At 47.0% G+C, this 18,006-nt stretch overlaps 2 protein-coding genes across 4 annotated transcripts in view; one reads left to right on the plus strand and one right to left on the minus strand.

The window, feature by feature from the left end:
- Positions 1–1,191, minus strand: part of pxylp1 (2-phosphoxylose phosphatase 1) — a 32,571-nt gene extending 31,380 nt beyond the window's left edge. Inside the window, exon 1 of the mRNA XM_076036883.1 lies at positions 1,067–1,191. The gene's annotated coding sequence lies outside the window, so the exon portion shown is untranslated. The remainder of the gene's footprint in view (positions 1–1,066) is intronic.
- Positions 1,192–1,295: 104 nt separating this feature from the next.
- LOC142895649 (SPRY domain-containing SOCS box protein 4-like) overlaps positions 1,296–18,006 on the plus strand; it is a 25,858-nt gene continuing 9,147 nt past the window's right edge. For 2 of the 3 annotated variants that reach the window (XM_076036884.1, XM_076036887.1), the window contains exons 1-3: positions 1,296–1,445; positions 8,135–8,215; positions 15,688–16,580. In XM_076036884.1, coding sequence (XP_075892999.1) covers positions 15,872–16,580 — 709 coding nt within the window. In that variant the 5' untranslated portion in view covers positions 1,296–1,445; positions 8,135–8,215; positions 15,688–15,871. Of the gene's footprint in view, positions 1,468–8,134; positions 8,216–15,687; positions 16,581–18,006 lie in introns of all 3 variants that reach the window. The other variant, XM_076036886.1, reaches the window with a different exon arrangement.

Consider the following 18,006-nt stretch of genomic DNA (forward strand, 5'->3'; position numbering starts at 1 on the left):
TTAACTTGATTTCTTTCAAAGGTGCGGCCAAACGTGACAACATGGCCATCCATATCTAAACATTTGTCACAAATACGCTCTGTCACCACTAGATGGTACTGCATCCAACACGTGGGCCTTTGACCATTCCATTATAATTGTTAATTTGACTAGAGTATAAAAAACACACACAAGATGACCTTTAAACGACTTTAAACATCGTTAAATAATTTTAGAGGTTTCAAACTGTTAAATTACTTGTAATGTTGCACATAGACACCAAAGCAATGTATCTCACTTTCAATAGATATTGCTGCAAAACAATTGTTTTGTTCGTATTTTAATTTTATATTAGGTTAACCACGGCAGGTGACTAAGTTCTTATTGGCTTTCAGTAGCATCCATTCACCCTGTTTGTTGTGTTGAGACAGTGTTGAAGAGGTGGGTGGAGGGGAGAGCAAAGGTTCCGAGTAACAGATTTTTCATGCATTCACATGAACCAACTAAGGCCATAAACAAGCTCGAGAAAAACAACTGTGTGTGTGTGTGTGTGAGGAAAAAAAAGAGAGAGAGAGGGAGAGAGACGAAACGTTAATTGTGGCATGTTATGACGCCAACAGTTATGTATGTATTCACATTAGTTTTCCGAATTGTAATCGACTAATTTTATCATATGGCTGTGCTGCTTATGTAATGAGCCATGTATGTATGTATGTATGTCTGTATGTATGATATCCCATTTTCGGTACTCCAGTGCAAAGCCCCGGTTACGGACGAACTCCTAAGGATCTGGCGTGAGTGGGTGTCAAATATCGAAACATCGAAATTAACCACGGCGCTGAACCGGGGGCGTTCTTTCGAAATAAAACGAACGGACTGTAAACAAACAAACCGTATCTTTCAGTGGCAAAACGCCGCTATTTCACACAAAAGCGAAGAGCAAACCCCAACGCACACGCCTTTTCTGTTGGTCTGCTCGTTCATTTAGAAAAAAAAAACTGAAGCGCAAAGGTGGCGAAAGTAGTGCCTCTTAGACGTCCTAACCGGAAACGCATTCCGCCGCTACCACTAACTCTCCGCCAGTCACCTTCCGTTGATCCCAACTCTCTCAGCCAATCAGCGGCGGCCGGGGACACATGAACCGTGATGATATCCACCGAGCAGGCTGCTGCTGGCAGGGGGAACAAAGAGAGCCGCCCGTTGCGTGTGAAGTGTCCTTCCACTTCGGCAGCGCGGACAGACCTGAACAAAGTGGTGGCAGTGTTTTTTTTTTTTTTTTTTTAATGCGCCGTTCCTTAGCTCGTTTGTTATATTCACTCCGCGAATATACCATTGCCGCGCGCTGCCACACAGTTTTTAAAAGCTGACGGATTGTGTGTGTATTTTTTATTTTTTATTTTTTTGGTCAAAGCAAAGAAGGAAAGTTGACGTCGTGGAAGCTTCGTCGCGTCGCTTTTCTCCAAAAGGTATTGTGACCGGGACTACGAGGTAACTCGTCGGCTCTTTTCTTTCTTTGTTCAACTTCGAGCCGCAACAGCAGTACGTTGTTTGCGCAAATGTTCAAAGTAAAACGTGTTGTGTGTGTGTGTCCCCCCCCCCCCCCACCACCACCGTTCTCTATCCTGTATTGCGACAACCGGGAAACTCCTGTGTCCAAACTTTCCGCCGCTCGTGACGACGGAGCCGACACTTCCCTTCACACCCCGGTTACGTGGGAAAGCTTTTCGACTTCATTCGCGTCGGTCACGTTGATTGTTGTCATGCTGCTGTGTTTTCACAGAACGTGACACTTTCGTCTGGTATGGACACAACCGTAGTTTTGAGAACCGCCGTGGTCCGTAAAACAGCTGAAAACTACACACGCGCGCGCGCACACACACACGGAAATATCCCCCCCACCCACCCCCGATTGTGTTCCACCACATCTGGTAGTTTCCCCTCCAACTTGAATACCTTCAACGTAACACTTATTGTCGTGTCTTTGCGTTCTTCCTGGCGTCCAGCGGAGGCGGCTGGAGTTAGTAAGCTAGTAAATTACCGAGGACCTCTTGAAAACAGCAGCGCCCATTACGCTAGAAAAATAAACGCGCGGGTTTTGTTTTGGTTTTTTTTTTGTTGCTTGCTTTGTTGTTAGAGGAGGGATCGCCGTTTGTGACATCACAAAGGATACTTCCCAGAACTTCGTTTTTGGAAAGTGTTAATGGCAAAGTGAACAAAGGGTGGATTTGATCGCATTCTACCGAGTTTATTAGCAAAACAAAAATATTAAAGTATACCAGATGGCTTTATGCTTTGATGTGAGGTTCCATTGACTTTTCATTATTTCAAATTAAAGACGATTCCATGGAACATGGGATCTTCTTTCAACTTCAACAGTCCGGCGTCCACCAGGTGAGCAGACAAAGCAGCCTCAACCCAACAGAAGCAGTAGATGAATAATGGAGTGTTTGACTCCAGTCACTCCTGATTCGGGATGTGCCTGCCGTTCAAAGGCTAAATGCTCTCTGCCTGTAACCACCACACCATCTGCTTTGCACTCCCTGGGCTTTGGCAACCTACTGTCCATATCAAGTGTTATGAGACATTTGAGTGGGTGGGCAGCAGATGGTGAGATGGAGAGCCCAACTTGCTGAGCTGATGAGTAGGTTTTTAAAGTTGTTTTTTTTTTTTTTTTTTAAATGTGGCTTTTGCAGCGGAGCGGGGGGGGGGGGGTGTAATTGGTCAGAGCTTTGCAGTTTATCTCATCACTGTGGCTGGTTATGATAAAATATTTTAATCAGCTCTCAAATGCCTCAACTGTGATAATCTATTCATCTTTTTCCACGTTCTGGGGGATGATGACTCTTGGGCGTTGCCAGTTGACCTCTTTGTTTGCCGTGATGCATTTGCATCAAGTTTGAAGCTGTAGTCAAAGCAGAGCTGGGGTTGCGCTACGGCGGGGCGGTCCTCGTGTAATTAACACGACACAACAATGTTTTAACATAAGAGTAGAGTAATTTACACGCAGTTAATTGTGTTGCAATGGCGTCTCATTGCCTTAGTAGGCTTGATTCTCTCTTGCAGTTTGTCGAGGACTGTGGTTGAGCAGAGCTTCACCTCAACTTAACACTGGTAACTTTTCCATCAGGTCCTATGAGCCCCTTTTTTTTTTGACTGTGTGACAGGATCGCGTTGTGCTTACACCGTCAGCAGAAACTCCCGAGCCGCAGCGCCAACGAACTGACTCGAGCTTGTCTGCGTTGATTAGACGAGACGCGATGCCTCTTTTCAGCTTCCAGCGACCCTTTCAGAGCATGACCTAATCATCTCTCTGCTGGCGTGCGCGTTAACAGAATAGATTAACGCACGGCAGCCGGCGCCGCGACTGCCTGTCGGTGCCAGGTTAGCGACGAGAGCCGATGAGCGCGTCTCTTGCGGCTCTCCAGTCGGAGCATTCGTGCCCTGCCCGAGAGTGTTGGAGAGAGACGTGCAACCAGGGCTGCTTAACTTTCTCATCCAAGCAGGCAGGATGCAGTGTTAAGTGCTCTTCTTGAAGAAGCATCCACCCACATGTTTCTATACTGGTATGCCCAAGCTCTTCTTGATGTTCTTTTTTCCGGTTCTACCACCATTGAGGAAAACTCGTGTTTTTGTTAAAGTGACGATGTGTTTACTTAGTGGTTTTTGCAGTCATCCTGATGGATGCTAACAAGGAACACCGTGGTATTTTCCCCCTTCCGTCCTGCCTCACATTTCACCTTTGCTTTATCCCGGAAAGTGGCCATTCACTGGCGCTCAGTTCCATTAGCATCATCAAACAGTGCGTTATATGACCCTGTTGTTTTGTAGCATTGTGTTTGGAGCAGAGTTGATTGATGAGAGTCAATTTGGCCCAAGAGGTGACGCAGACTGAGGAGTGGATAGGAACCGTCGATTGAATCCATTGAAAACTTGATCATCCCAATATTTTTTAATTCTTTGCTGAAAAACTAGCAGATCTTGGTGTGGATCCCTATTAATCAATCGTGCAAACCCCCCCCCCCCCCCCCCCCCCATTGTGGTTGTAGTGTACGCCTTGATGACAGTGGTCCTTCAGTGGGACAGTGTTTGCTGCCAAACCACAAATGCTGTTCTGCTGTGTGCTTAGCAGCTTGGCAAAGAGCATAAGGTGCCCACTGTCGCTCAAAGTTCAACTCAACTAACAACAAATTGTTAATAAAAATAAAAAAGGTGAACAGTATAAAAGTCCTTTGGCGTGATGGGCTTATTCCATGAATCAAGACGTCGTGTATGTTGCCACACAGCACACTACACACAATATCATTCCACCCACCCACGGGTTTGGTGAGAATAAAGTCTTGTATTCTTAACGAGCACATTATTGTTCCCTAAAACTGCCTGAGCACAGAGCTTACTGGCCACAGGAAATGATTAATGCATACTGTATTAGTATCCGTGGCTACTTACAGAGGATATTAAAAATCAGCTCGTACTAAGAACGGTGACACGTGTTTGGTGTCCAGTGAGTCGCTTGCGTCCGAATCAGAACCTGATCCGGTTATTGGATTGTGCTGCTCCCTTCTGCAACATAGAACCCCACCTCTGCTTTCAGCAGCCGTGTGCACCCGGCTATTGTTTGACTACTCTGGCATAAATAATTAAGATGTCCTGTGTACTCTCTTGGAATCCGATGGCCCTCCTGACCCACGGGGGTGATGTACAATTTGAAATCGCAATTATGATGCATACACTTCAGCTGACAGCAGTTTAGTGTTGTTGTTTCATACTTTTGTGTAGTCTACTTATTATATTTTTTAACATTATACAGGTGTCATGGTACATCATGGTAGTTTATTATTGATTTATTTGCATGGCTGTGTTGTGTTTTTGTAGTAGTTTGGGTAACAAATTGCACAACTTCTTTGCTTTAATTTTATGTTTAACTTAATGTTTTTATTTTACAGACACGTATGGGGGGGAAACACTTTAGAACACCACTTCGCTGTTTGCCTCACGTTAAATTCTTTGTGGCGGCCCACTACGAGAAAAGTACAGTGTTTCCCCTCTCGGTTTACAGCCTCTGGCTTGTGCGTCAGACACGCTTTGCCACATTTCCCATATCCACGTCTGCCGCTTTTCAGCCATTTTTAGCATGTAACATTTTTAACATGTTGCAACACGGTGTTCCGAGCCGTCTTTAGTTGTGCCACCGTGGCACATTGCACACTGTAGTGCTGTGATCGCAATCAGTCAAACAGCCTGAGACGTGTGCTGGCTGGCTGCTGCTGCTCCGACTGAAAGATGCTACTGTAACGTACAGCATAGCAGCAGCAACAGCCAGCAAACGGCTCCTTCTAAACCAAAGCATGTGAGCTGAGCGACGCTGTAGCCCGTTGAAAGTTCACCTGAACACTTGAACTAACCAGATGCCAAAGGAGAGCAGTTGGTAGGGAGACTCTTGTTATTGTGACCTGTGTTTAAATAGCTTTGTGTCTGATTCTTACAGACTTGGACTTCATGGTAGGAATAGACGGACTTCCCTCCTCCTTCATTTCTGAAGGAATGCTGAACTAAAAGTGTTGTTTTTGCCAGCCAGTAGACGGTTCCTGCGAAATTTGTACAGCTGTACTCTGTAGTGACGGAAACAGAAAGTTCAGTCTTCTGCCTTACGTGAGTGAGTGGATGCACTTTATTTAGTAATTATCCAAAACCAAAGGCAACCATTTATACAAAACATCAAACGGGGACGACAAAGCGGTGTGGTGACACGTTTCTCTGTATTTATATATGTTGTATATTGTTAGAGCAGAGTTTACTATCGGGACATTTCTGATTCTAACCATGTTTTTCGATCGTTTGACCGATAAATAATCATTTGATCCACCAAGAAATACCCGTTAATTGAAGGCTTCATCCTTTGAAATGTTGTCAAGTACAGCCCTAACATGTCTCCACGCAGAACCGTGGCCTTTATTGTTTGCATGTCATGTAGCCATTGTGTTCAGTCAAGTTCCTCTATGCACGCATTGATAATGCTGTGTTTTGAAACCTCAAAGTCAATATGCACGACCAGCTCTTTCATCTACGCTACAACTGTTGTGGCCATGACGACTGAAGAAGTGGGACGCCAAAAGTTGCCAGTTGATCCAAAACACTGGCAACAACTTCAGCTCGACGACATTCTCGACGACGACAAAAAAAATCCCCCACTGTATGCAAATACAAATACTTCTAAGTCTGAATAATTATGAATAATTATCCAGTGATGTGATGGAATGATGGTTGAGCAGTCACAGCTCAATACAAACAGGAAGTCCTTACCAATGACTGGGCCGACCACTTTCCCTCAACGGTTGAGCGTTTGCTCAAAAGTTTGCGGGGGTCGTTAAAGTTTTTGCAGCCATGATAGCAGCAGCAGCAGCAGCAGCAGCAGCTCGCCATTACTGGAAGTGCACGTGGGCAGAGTGGGAGGGAACAGGTGGTGAGGAGTGAAGGGAGGGCGCTGGAGAGAAAGCCAGCAAGTAAGCCAATGTAAGCCATCCTGCTGTCTCTGTCGGACGGCGCGCACACACACACACACACACACACACACTATCAGCGCCTGGATCGGAGTTAGTTGGGAGTCTGTATGTGCCGCTGATTATTTGGAAAAAGCTTCCCCGACCTAAGCCAACGAGTCGGTTGTCCCTCTGGCTGCACCTGCAACTCACTATTGCTGCAAACAAACCTGTTGTGGGCGCGCGGTGAACGATTCAAGTCTTTTTAACGGTTACAGTGACGACTTGATTAACCTGTATCCTGCTTCGCCCTTTTGTGTTTTTTGTACGCGTGCAGTGTTCCTTGAAAGTGCGCCTTTGCGTGTAATCGGCGCGACGCCGCGCCTTTTTAAAGACGGCAAGATAATTATCTGACTCTGCTGCTCTCCGAGGGCTCCCTGCAGCCATCCAGCCCCGCTGCACTTGCCAAACATTTTCCCCCTCACTGCTCATTTGCGTGCATAATTATCGCGATAACGCCCGCTGCCTAGCTTGTGTTTTCTGTGTGTAAAACGGTGTGAAGGGAAAGAATAGAGTCTGGCCGTTAATCACTGATGTCTCTCGCAGTACAATCGCGGCACCTGGCAGCACACTGTGTGCCTCATTTGCATTCTTTAGAGATCGGAAACCTTTTTTTTTTTTTGCAAGACTGTGAATAATTTGACTTCGGCACGCAAAGAGTTTGTTTGAAAACTTGCAGATTTTTGCAGGACTCCTTTTTTTTTTTTTTTTTCTGGAACGAGAGTACCACTTGTGGGGGAAAAACAGCCGGTTGGAAATGACTTGTCTGCACCCCAGTATTTCTTTTCTTAAGGAGGAAATTTGTTATTGATTGTAGGAGTTAACGCTGGCGCCGAGGCTGCTGAAGTGCCACCGTCTGTCTGGTAAATGGCTCTCTGAGACCTGAACTGATTCTCAGGTGTGCTTTCTTGGGCGGCACAACATTTTTTTGAAATGGTTTCGTGGGTGCAGGATGACGAAGGGTTGCGTCCATATTTTCACTGGCTGGGTAATAAAATCCCAGACAGATGGGCAGAAGAGGCAGCATCTTGCAGTCCCTTTCAGCAGTGTTTCACCTATCAATCCGAGAAAACACCTGTTTTTACAGAGTGTTGCCATGGCTACAGGACAATTTGCATGAATTTATGGCTGACGTACATACGTTCATGAATGGCAGGATCGCGGCCTGAAGAGATTTCCCCCTCGACAGATGGATTTGTTTATGGTGAAGCGTTGTGCACTACGCATAAAAAAGTTTGGTATTTATGATTAAACAACAGTGAATAACAATCATCAATCAAATAATGATCATTTTTCTGTAATAACCATGACTTTATTTTCACTGCCACTGTGTCATTATTACTCGAACAAAATACAACGTCAACACGGGCTTGCAAATCGTACTCACAAATTACACAAGAGTGCTCAGGTAGCACTTAACAGTGCAGCGTTCTGCATTGTTGGGACCGCTGTGCACCGTTGTGTGGTTAAGTAGTCAGTGTGTAAGCTTTAAAATGTGCAATTAGTCAATGTTCTCACAACTGCAGCGTAATGCTCATCGAACCTGCCACGGGTGTGCCGACAGCTTCTCTGGTGTCTCAGCGGCAGCCTTGTTAAACCGCTGTGTCCTCTCTCCACAGGATCCCTCCAGAGCCTGAGTGTTTGCCGAGTTTGTCTGGACACGATGCACGTTGCTCACCGAGACTGACATGGATTAAAAGGTACGCTTACCCACTGTACGCATGCCGCCAAGCGTTCTTGCTCCTCCTCGCTTCGCGTTAGTTTGTGTTTGGCTTCACTTGCGTACACTCAGAGGCTCACTGGGTGAGCGCTTGGCGTCTGAAGACGCTGGCAGTGACGGAAGGGAAACTTTGCGTTCGCTCACCGGTGAGCGAGGGCCAGAGTGACCTCACCAAGTGCGCAAATGCGCCTCTTGTTTGGAAAGCGAAAACCACCGGCCTGCACAATGGGGGACAGGATGAGGTCGGTTGGGGGGGGGGGCACTGAAGCTGATTTTTCAATGAGCCACCTCGCCGTCTGTAAGCCATCTGTAGAAACCCGATCCAGCGGGCTCGGGCTCACCTGTAACCACAGAAACCGATCGAAGGGAGCTGGTGAATATTTCAGTGGGGTCCAACCCAAAAACAGCTGATGTGTAGAACGACCTCCAAGAGAGAGGTTGGGGTATGGTTTCATTATGTCCATCACCACCACAGATCACCAGCAGAAAAATATTGTAGTGATCACCAAGCGATGTATATTTGTTGTTTGCACGTGAGGCACAATTTCTTCAGCTCATAGCAGAAGATATATATTTGATATATATTTGATATATGTGCAGTCTTGTCTTGATCTCGATACTCTCTCGTCTTGAACATGTCTTGATCTTGGTTTGTGCAGTCTCGAATATAACACTGCAAGAGCACATAAGGCTCCAGGTGCAGTCCAATACAGTAACACGTTCTAATGAAACCATCGCTGCACCGTCTTACAAGATGATCCCACCTTTCCGTTGCCTCACTGCACACCGTTAAAAGTCTTCATCAAAGTCGTGCAGAAGCTTTCATTGCAACAGAGCTGCAGCCATATCCGTTGGTTGTGCGTGCGTGTGCAGTAGCATAAAGTTCCCAGAGCGGGTTGGCACCCGCTCCCACTTTCACTGTGTGGTTGCTAAAAGACTCTTGCAGCAGGTAAACGGAGACATGGAGGCGTCACACTGCTGTTCATACTTGGTCGGGAAGTCGCTCAGACAAGTGCGCCCGTCTGTACAGCAGCTGGCGGAGAGCCTGATGGTCTACCAGACTCTTCGATCTTTCCGCTGCATTCCCATTTATCCCATTTAGCAGACATTAAGGTTGATGTGCTAAAATTGTTTTTGTTTTTATGATTTTTTTTTGGTTATTACATTTTTGGACGCTGTTCAATTTGATAAAAATACCTCATTTCCAACCGCGGTGGAGTTGCAGGTTTATGGCTGAAATGGTGGTTTGGTGTGTTTTGTAGTTTACATTTATATTGGCAGTAATTTGCAGTTGAATTGCGTTCATGCTGCTCTCACAGATTTCTGATATTTGTTTGTTTAGCTGAGCGTATCCGTGTGTAGCTTCATTCATTTGCTGACAAGGTTTGCGCAAAATTTGCCCTGTATGTCATGGAAACGTGAACGAATGAAAGTTGTGTTGTTTGCTTGTTTGTAGCTCACTCACTGTGTCCCGAGTCCACGGTGAGGACACAGTGAGTGAACTGCTAAGCTCTGGTTTCAATCCACTCGTTGAGACTGTCTCTATTTGCGACAGTCTAGAGCAAACTCAAGAATGCAGTATAGCTGGGAGATGTGAATTGATATCTGATCAATAAAGTGCAGCAGCCTGCTGATGTTGTTTTGGATCGACCCCGCCGTCTCCACTGCGCTCCCGCTTTGCCTCGATCCTGCTGTTTACGGCTTCTCGGAAGGTCTGGACAAACTTTCCAAACGAATTGATGTGTGTTTGCTTCATCTACACGGAGCTGGTTTGAGCCATCATTATTTTTGCACTAACGATAAAACTCCTTCAGCTCCAGAGTGCAGGCATGCAGAGAGGAATCCTTTTGTGCATTTGCTGAAGGGAGGAGGGTTAACAAGTGAGGGGAGGGCTTTCCAGCCTCTCGGGGGAGAAGGACGAGAAGTGGAGATGCACAGGTAACGAGAGGGGGATGGTGCCGGAGCCGCCAAGAGAAAAGAGAGACGTCTTGAGTGTGGCGAAGCGTAGATTCCCATTATGTTGATGGCAAAAAGACACACACAATGAGAATGAAAATATATCGGAAGACCACAAATAAATAAATCAGGGGGAAAAACCCCACTGGCGAAATGAGTCTAACGAGTCTAACGTGACCTTTTCTCTGGTTTTACTCTCAGGCTGATTTTGCTGCCACCAGTGGTCACAGTGGTCACAGTGTTTACAAACATGCTTGCACTGTTTGTTTGTTTTTTTGTGTTGAACTGTAGCTGGCAAATTTTTTTTTACAGTGATTTGCAAAAAACGGCCATGAAGTCAAGCAGCACATTGTTTTGGTCAGTTCTTCATCCATTTATTGTATAAAATGAGGTGGATGGATTTTCCCCTTATTTTAATTGTCAAATCAGAACATAACTAATAAGTGTAGATCAGTGAAGCTGTATGTGGGGAATATTCATAATTTCAATTTTTAAACTTCCACTTTTAAACTTATCTATGAAAATTATAAGCAATATAGTATGAAATTAAAAAAAAAAGCTTGCCTCAAATTAAACTCCATCCCTTCGCAACGCGACACAATTCATTTCCAATCTCAGACAAACGTAAACGTGTTCACAAACGATGAAGCTGAATTCTTCTAGAGGTTCCGTGACTTGCACCAGGCTTCACTCTCCACTGGACCGGTCCAGCTTTCCCCACTGCAGATCAACACGGCTAAGCCATTAATCTGCAGAGGCACGTCCGCTCCACACTGCACTAAACGGGCCTGGCTGGTGCGACCGTGAATGTGTTTCTGTTCACTGACACGGACACTGCTCAAATTGAAAGTAAATAAAATGGAAGTGACTGACAGCTGACTCTTATGTCACAGAACAATCTGCACACTGGCTTGTAGTCTCACTTCGGGGTCAAATGGAGAACTGAGAAGAGTTCCCCAAGAGTTCACACACGATTATTTATTTTCACATTATTGGCGTTGGTTAACTGTATGTGGGGGGAAAATAAAAACAGGTTGTACAGGAAATTAACAACTATGTTCATTGTTCAAGCAAATGCTTCTTCCTACTCCTTTTCATACATGTTATGTTAATGTTATTTCTATTTGACTGATTTAACTGTTCTTTTGTTTTTGTTAATTTTTTTTTAAATATTTGTTTTACTCACGCACGTATGAAATAAAGCCTTCATCCATTCAAGACAAGATTAGAAGGGGGGGTGCGGGGGGCAAAAAAGAACCACAGCAGAGAATTGCGGCGGACCTCTGAGCACAAAGGTGGTGGAGGAACTTTCAAAACTCTCAACCAGAGGCATCTGATGGCAGGGGTGGGGGGGAACTTGGATGATATCTGGTGCCTCTGCTGGAATTCTTCTTTAAACTGCATAATGCGAGAGGAGAAAGCACACCTTGTTGTTGTTGTTGCGTAACGCCGCTCGTGACTCGCTCATTTACCGAGTTCTGCACATTTCAAAAACGCCGCTTTCGTCTTTCTCTCTGTGTGTGTGTGTGTGTGTGTGTGTGTGTGTGTGTGTGTGTGTGTGTGTGTGTGTGTGTGTGTGTGTGTGTGTGTGTGTGTGTGTGTGTGTGTGTGTGTGTGTGTGTGTGTGTGTGTGTGTGTGTGTGTGTGGCTCCCTACCCCTCCCTTCCCTCCGCCTGGCTCTCCATCGCTCCCTCCCTCTCATCCCACCACCTCCCACCTAGCAGCTGTTTTCCTGTCAGAGCTGGAAGTGCAGCCAGGCCTCCCCCCCCCTCCAACCCCACCTCATCCTCACAAGCAGGAACTTACGGAGCTACTGACATCAGTAAACACAGGCTCTTTATTATCTTTTTTTATCGTCTTCTTCTCGTCTGCTCCTCCTGGCTGCGGCCCATTTTGGCCCGTCGACTGTGTGCTGACCTCATTTTTTTTGGACGACGCACTTTGACTCGGCCGCTGCGATTGCGTGCTCGCACCGCTGTGCGAGAATTGTCCCCGGCTGTTCGGAGAAATGCTCTCACGGCCAGACGCCTCTCACAGGGCCGCCTCTTGTTCCTTGACCTCTTGTTGTCGTCCTCGTGATCTGCGAGGTCGTTCCGTGGCTCCGGTGCGCCGCTTTGGCGAGACCGTCAGTGATCTCATTCGTACCTGAGTGGGAAAATCCATAAAGTCTCTTGGTTTTTCACCGCATCATTTCTGTTGTGAGCCACGTGAGCGAAACTTCAAACTGCAAAAAAAAACATTTTAAATCTCAAATTTGTTCCAGTTAACAGGCAATTCTGAACTCAAGAGCTTTTTCCTGGTACTTGAACATGACCAGCATCAATGTTTGCACCCGCCTCTCCCACTGTCTCGCTCTCTCTCTTAGTTAAAGCTCTATCATCCCGGAGCAGGCACGTTCCTTTCGCTCCATGATATTAAGTTTAGTCGGTGCTGAAAACTGGGTCTGGATTACCTTAAGAAACTGGGTCAGGATTTCTTGAAAGAGGCGGCGCCGTTAGGTTTTCAGATGTGTTTTTTTTTTTTCCTTGCTTTGAGCTTTAAAAGCAAAGTGCTGTCTGGTTGTATTATATTTGGAAAGAGGCGGAATCGTGGCCGATCTCTCAAAAGCTCAGCTGGAGAAAGGGAACGATCTAAATGATTAAAGCAGAGAGGAAGGAAGGAACACTTCGGGATAACTCCTCCATTTTATGTTATCGGTTTTAGTCGGAGGCAGGCTGATCAATCAAGCGGCTGATTGATTTTTGATCCAATCGATATTGGCTGATGAGATATCACGATAAATAGCCCCAATATCTCTGTTATATTGGTTTGAAAATTATACTTCAATTCAAGTTTAAATGCAAACAAAGACTGCGCATGATTACACCCATGAATATCCATGAATATCTATCAACATCAATTATTGAAACCCATATTGATTATGTGCATTTTTTTTTTTTTAAACATTCATTTCATTTTATTCAGACTGTTCCTGGCATTAATCCTCAACACGAGAACCTGAGCTGATGACGTGCAGCCATGGTACGGCTCCTTTGCAGGAAATGGTAGAAACAGAGTCACAACATCGCGTCACCGCTACGTGTTTTACTTCTCTCACATTGTCGTGGATTTCCAGCAGCGGTGTGCATGTTCCCAGTAGATTAGCCCCAATTTAGCTTGTTTACCATCCATCACTGTCACTGCGCATTACAAAAAACGTAACACGCTGCCACTGCACCACGGCTGCCGTTTCAGTGCTGCGGTGCAACTTAAAGGCTGCTTGACACTGCGTCGTTGAGACTTCAAAGTGTGTGTTGGGGTTCCTTGTGCGAGCACTGACTGCATATTTGATATGCTAATAACGGCTGTCACGCCAGCAGCATCCCCCCTTTTCATGTCGCTTCCCAGTCCGAGCGAGCAGTGTTTGGCTGTGGATTCTGCTCTGTGTGTGTGTGTGTGTGTGTGTGTGTGTGTGTGTGTGTGTGTGTGTGTGTGTGTGTGTGTGTGTGTGTGTGTGTGTGTGTGTGTGTGTGTGTGTGTGTGTGTGTGTGTGTGTGTGTGTGTGTGTGTGTGTGTGTGTGTGTGTGTGTCCAAGTTGAGCCTGTGAAAAGAAGCGATTATTCTTAGTTTGTGTCCGCTGAAATGATGCTGCATAATAAACTGAGGTAAAAATAGCTTCCTTGGCCCACGCTAAGCTGCAGAAGAATTCAACATTTGCGACCCCTATATGTGCTGTAAGATCCTGAAAGCTGCTGGAGTCGGACCCACAATAACACTTAATGCGTCTTTCTCTAAATTGATCTTTAATTTGTGCAGTTTGTTCAGTTGTTTTACACAAATCCAGACCAGAGGTTTACTTTTTTGTCTGCCAAGTAAAAACAGCCTCAGGTCTTGGATTGTATAATTTGACTTGACACAGAAGTTAATTGAGTATTTTTTTCATTATTAATTTAGTCTGAGAAAAGGAAAGCAGTTGCCGTATTTGGCTTTTTGTTTTGGCTGGGTAAAACAAAGTATGCAAAATAGACAGTGCTTTACAGCAGTTGGAGAACTCCCAGAACAGACTTTCTGGAAATCAGTCACGATTTACATGGCGGTTCCGTACAAAAAACAAAAAAACAAAACACAAAGCGCAACAACAAAAAAAAAACAAGAAAACATTTTGTCCTTGGCCAAAGAAACAAACACAGTTGTTCAACATCAATTGGATTTCTATGACACTATCTAAAGAGCTCAGTAACTGCTATGTGTATCTGTTATATATCTATCTAAAAGTTTGTCTTCTGTATATTACATGAACAAACGCAGGATGAGCCAAAGGTCAAGCTCAAAGTTGGTCATTTAACGAGCAGCAGTTTATCAAATTACACAACACTGCAAAATGACATGAGAGAGGAACGGCACGGCAGCACCAACAATCCTCACTGTTTGTAAGCCGACCATGGCTGGATAGGGGGACTAATTTGTTGTGACGTTAGCTGTCCGTTCCTGGTATAAATCAATTAATATGTAAGTGCAGTGGGCTTATCGGTTTTCATGGGTCGGAGTCATGCGATAGTGTTTTGCAAACAGATTTTTCGTCCACGAGGTCCAGAGGTGCGATTGGTGTCTGCAGAGTTGTTTTTGCATCCAGCAATGATTTGTAGAACTTGTGATTTCATGCTCCTTTTTGTTTTCTTCCTTGTCTCCTGACTCAACCATTTTGTTTTACAGTACATTTACGTGTTTTGCGGTCTGTACGTGTGTTATGCTCATCAGAGTTTATGTTTGAAGTTGTATAAAGCCCGCTGTGATTGGTCAGCAGCTGCACATTGCTCTGTACTCGGTAGAACGACGGGGAGTCCGATCCCAAGAAGTGTAGGGGAGTCAGAAAAAACAGACCAAGGCTAATTCATTTATCTTGAAGGACACTCTTGGTATGCACTAGGAGGTCGATTCTAGCAAGCAGTGGGTGCTTTTGTTCATTTGCTTTGCATAATGTACGCATAGTTGGGTGGATTATTGGTTTATGCCTGTACAGGTCTGTACATTTTGAACTGTACAACTGGATACTTGGGCCTTGTTCACACAAAGACGGGATTCTTCGAGTGCGGACAGATGAAGACGCATCCCAATACGTTGGACGATTAGACCAAACCACTGACAACAACTGAAAATGTTGTAGTGCTTATGCCAGGCCTCATGGGGGCTCTCCTAAAGGAGGAGAAGAAGACTTGGTCCTTCTCATATAGCAAGGGTCTTTGTCCCAGTTAGCTGCCATCTTGCACTGCCATATTTTTAAGGAAGCCTGGTGTGGACAATCCATCTGCCTGACAACGTTTTTCATAATTAGGGTGAATGTTCCCGTCTTCAAATAAGCCAACACGGAAGAAGGAGGACGAAGTTTGGGTGCATCACCTTGCTGCCATTGCACAGCGGGGCGATGACATCAGCAGGGCGATGACATCATCGTTGTGTTCCCATGTTCCCATTTTCCATGTAAACTGGACACTAAATGTCTCACTTCCTGCCTTCCAGGCCTGTGCTTCCTGCTGGCTGACCTCGGCGTGCGGCCAACCGCACCCTCGCACCCCGGCCTCGGCGTCCATCGCTCCCATGAGGTAACGCCAGGACCGCGCGCTCCCTCATCACCGCCCTCGGCCCGTCCGCCTCCCTCCCCTCGACCCCTCCCGCTCTCTCCCCCGCTGCCCACCGACCAGCCATGGGTCAGAAGATCTCCGGCAGCATCAAGTCTGTGGACGTGCGCGGCGAGCCCTCGTACCGGCCGGTGCGCCGCGAGCTGCGGGGACCCGACTTCTGCCGGCCCCCCCGGCTGGACCTGCTGCTGGACATGCCGTCGGCGGGCCACGACGTCCAGCTGCGGCACGCCTGGAACCCGGACGACCGCTCCCTCAACATCTTCGTTAAGGAGGACGACAAGCTGACCTTCCACCGCCACCCGGTGGCGCAGAGCACCGACTGCATCCGGGGCCGGTTGGGCTACACCCGGGGGCTCCACGTCTGGAGGATCCACTGGCCGGCCCGGCAGCGGGGGACGCACGCCGTGGTGGGCGTGGCCACCGCCGAGGCCTCGCTGCACTCGGTGGGCTACACGGCGCTGGTGGGCACCGACGGCGAGTCGTGGGGGTGGGACCTGGGCCGCAACAAACTCTACCACGACGGGAAGAACCGGCCCGCCGCCTCGTCGGCGCCCACCTACCCCAGCTTCCTGGAGCCCGACGAGTCGTTTGTACTGCCGGACTCCATGACGGTCATCCTGGACATGGACGAGGGCACGCTGAGCTACATGGTGGACGGCCAGTACCTGGGCGTGGCCTTCCGGGGGCTCAAAGGCAAAAAACTGTATCCCATCGTCAGCGCCGTGTGGGGCCACTGCGAGGTGTCGGTGCGCTACGTCAACGGGCTGGATCGTAAGTCTCACACACACACACATACACACACACACACACTTCCTTTAAGGCTGGTCCACAACGGTGTAATATTAGAGTTTGTTCCTGAATAGAAAATTATGTAATTTCTGTGAGTGGACCACATTTGGTGGCAAAGACCAAGAAATAGCGCCTTGTGCGTCAGGACAGATCTATCCGTCTCTGTTTGCAGTAGCAGGAAACATTCACTGGGCTCCTCTGTTTTCACTGCGACTCTCTGCTCTTGGCTGCGTGCGTCAGCTCATTTTTCACACAGCCGCGTTGTCGGCGCTTGAAAATTCAGGCTTATGTTTAACTTGCTTACCAAGACGACGGCCTAGACAGAACAAAAAAACCCCAACAACACACATACACAGGGCTGACTGTGCAAACTTGACAAACAAGGCCGAGGCTAATGTCGAAATGTGAAAGGACGGAAGGCTGCCGCACGCGCTAAGTAGCATGAATTATGGATGGATGGATGGATGGATGGATTGTGTCCCTTGACACAACCACTTTGTAAAGGTACTGAATGAAAATGAGTTGCCACTGCTGCCTTCTGTGAGTCAGTGAGAGTGGCTGAGGTTTACATTTGAAAAATGTCATTATGTTGGACGCACTGTGACAAGAACGGGACATATTTACAGAGCACACTCTTTTCTCTCCTCCTTTTTTTACGCTTCAGACCGTACAGCTCTCTCTCTCTCTCTCTCTCTCTCTCTCACTCTCTCTCCCTCTCTCACTCTCTCTCTCTCATCATATATAATCATGGTCGTCTATAAAAAGGGCCGTACGGGGAAGAGACTGGCGCTTTGTTTACCAACAGGAAGTGTGTCCAGCAGGCGTTCCCCCTCTTCTTTGGCAGCCTCTCTGGGCGCATTGGCTCAGCCAAGACGGTGTTTTCTCACGCTGCTGCGCCGTGCTGTGGCATATTGTGGCGGCCTCACCGCGGGATGACGCGCAAACACGCCAGTTTGAGCTCCCAAGTTGCTAAACGTGGCATTAAAATCTCCTAGATGCGACGGTTCGGGACACTCAGATCTTCTTGTGCAATAGGAGTCTCTGTTTCAACACTGTGTGTGTGTGTGTGTGTGTGTGTGTGTGTGTGTGTGTGTGTGTGTGTGTGTGTGTGTGTGTGTGTGTGTGTGTGTGTGTGTGTGTGTGTGTGTGTGTGTGTGTGTGTGTCAGCCGGACTCTGTGCCCTGCTGCGTTTCTCGGTAAAATGTCACCAGTTCCTCGCCAGCAGAATTGCGTCTCTCCTTTCCAGCCCTCCGCTTGTGTAACAGCCACCAGCCTCCTCGTCCTCCAGCCAGCCCCCGTTTCTTGGCTGACAAAACCCTGAAGGGAGGCATGTAGGCGTGGACACCATGTACAGCGGCTGCGTGCCGCCAGTGTGTAACGTATGGCGCTGGTGGACAGCAAACAGTTG

The sequence above is a fragment of the Nelusetta ayraudi genome, unplaced genomic scaffold (assembly GCF_046127955.1).
Source record: "Nelusetta ayraudi isolate G7.1 ecotype Tasmania unplaced genomic scaffold, CSIRO-AGI_Nayr_v1 ptg000048l, whole genome shotgun sequence".
NCBI lineage: Eukaryota > Metazoa > Chordata > Actinopteri > Tetraodontiformes > Monacanthidae > Nelusetta > Nelusetta ayraudi.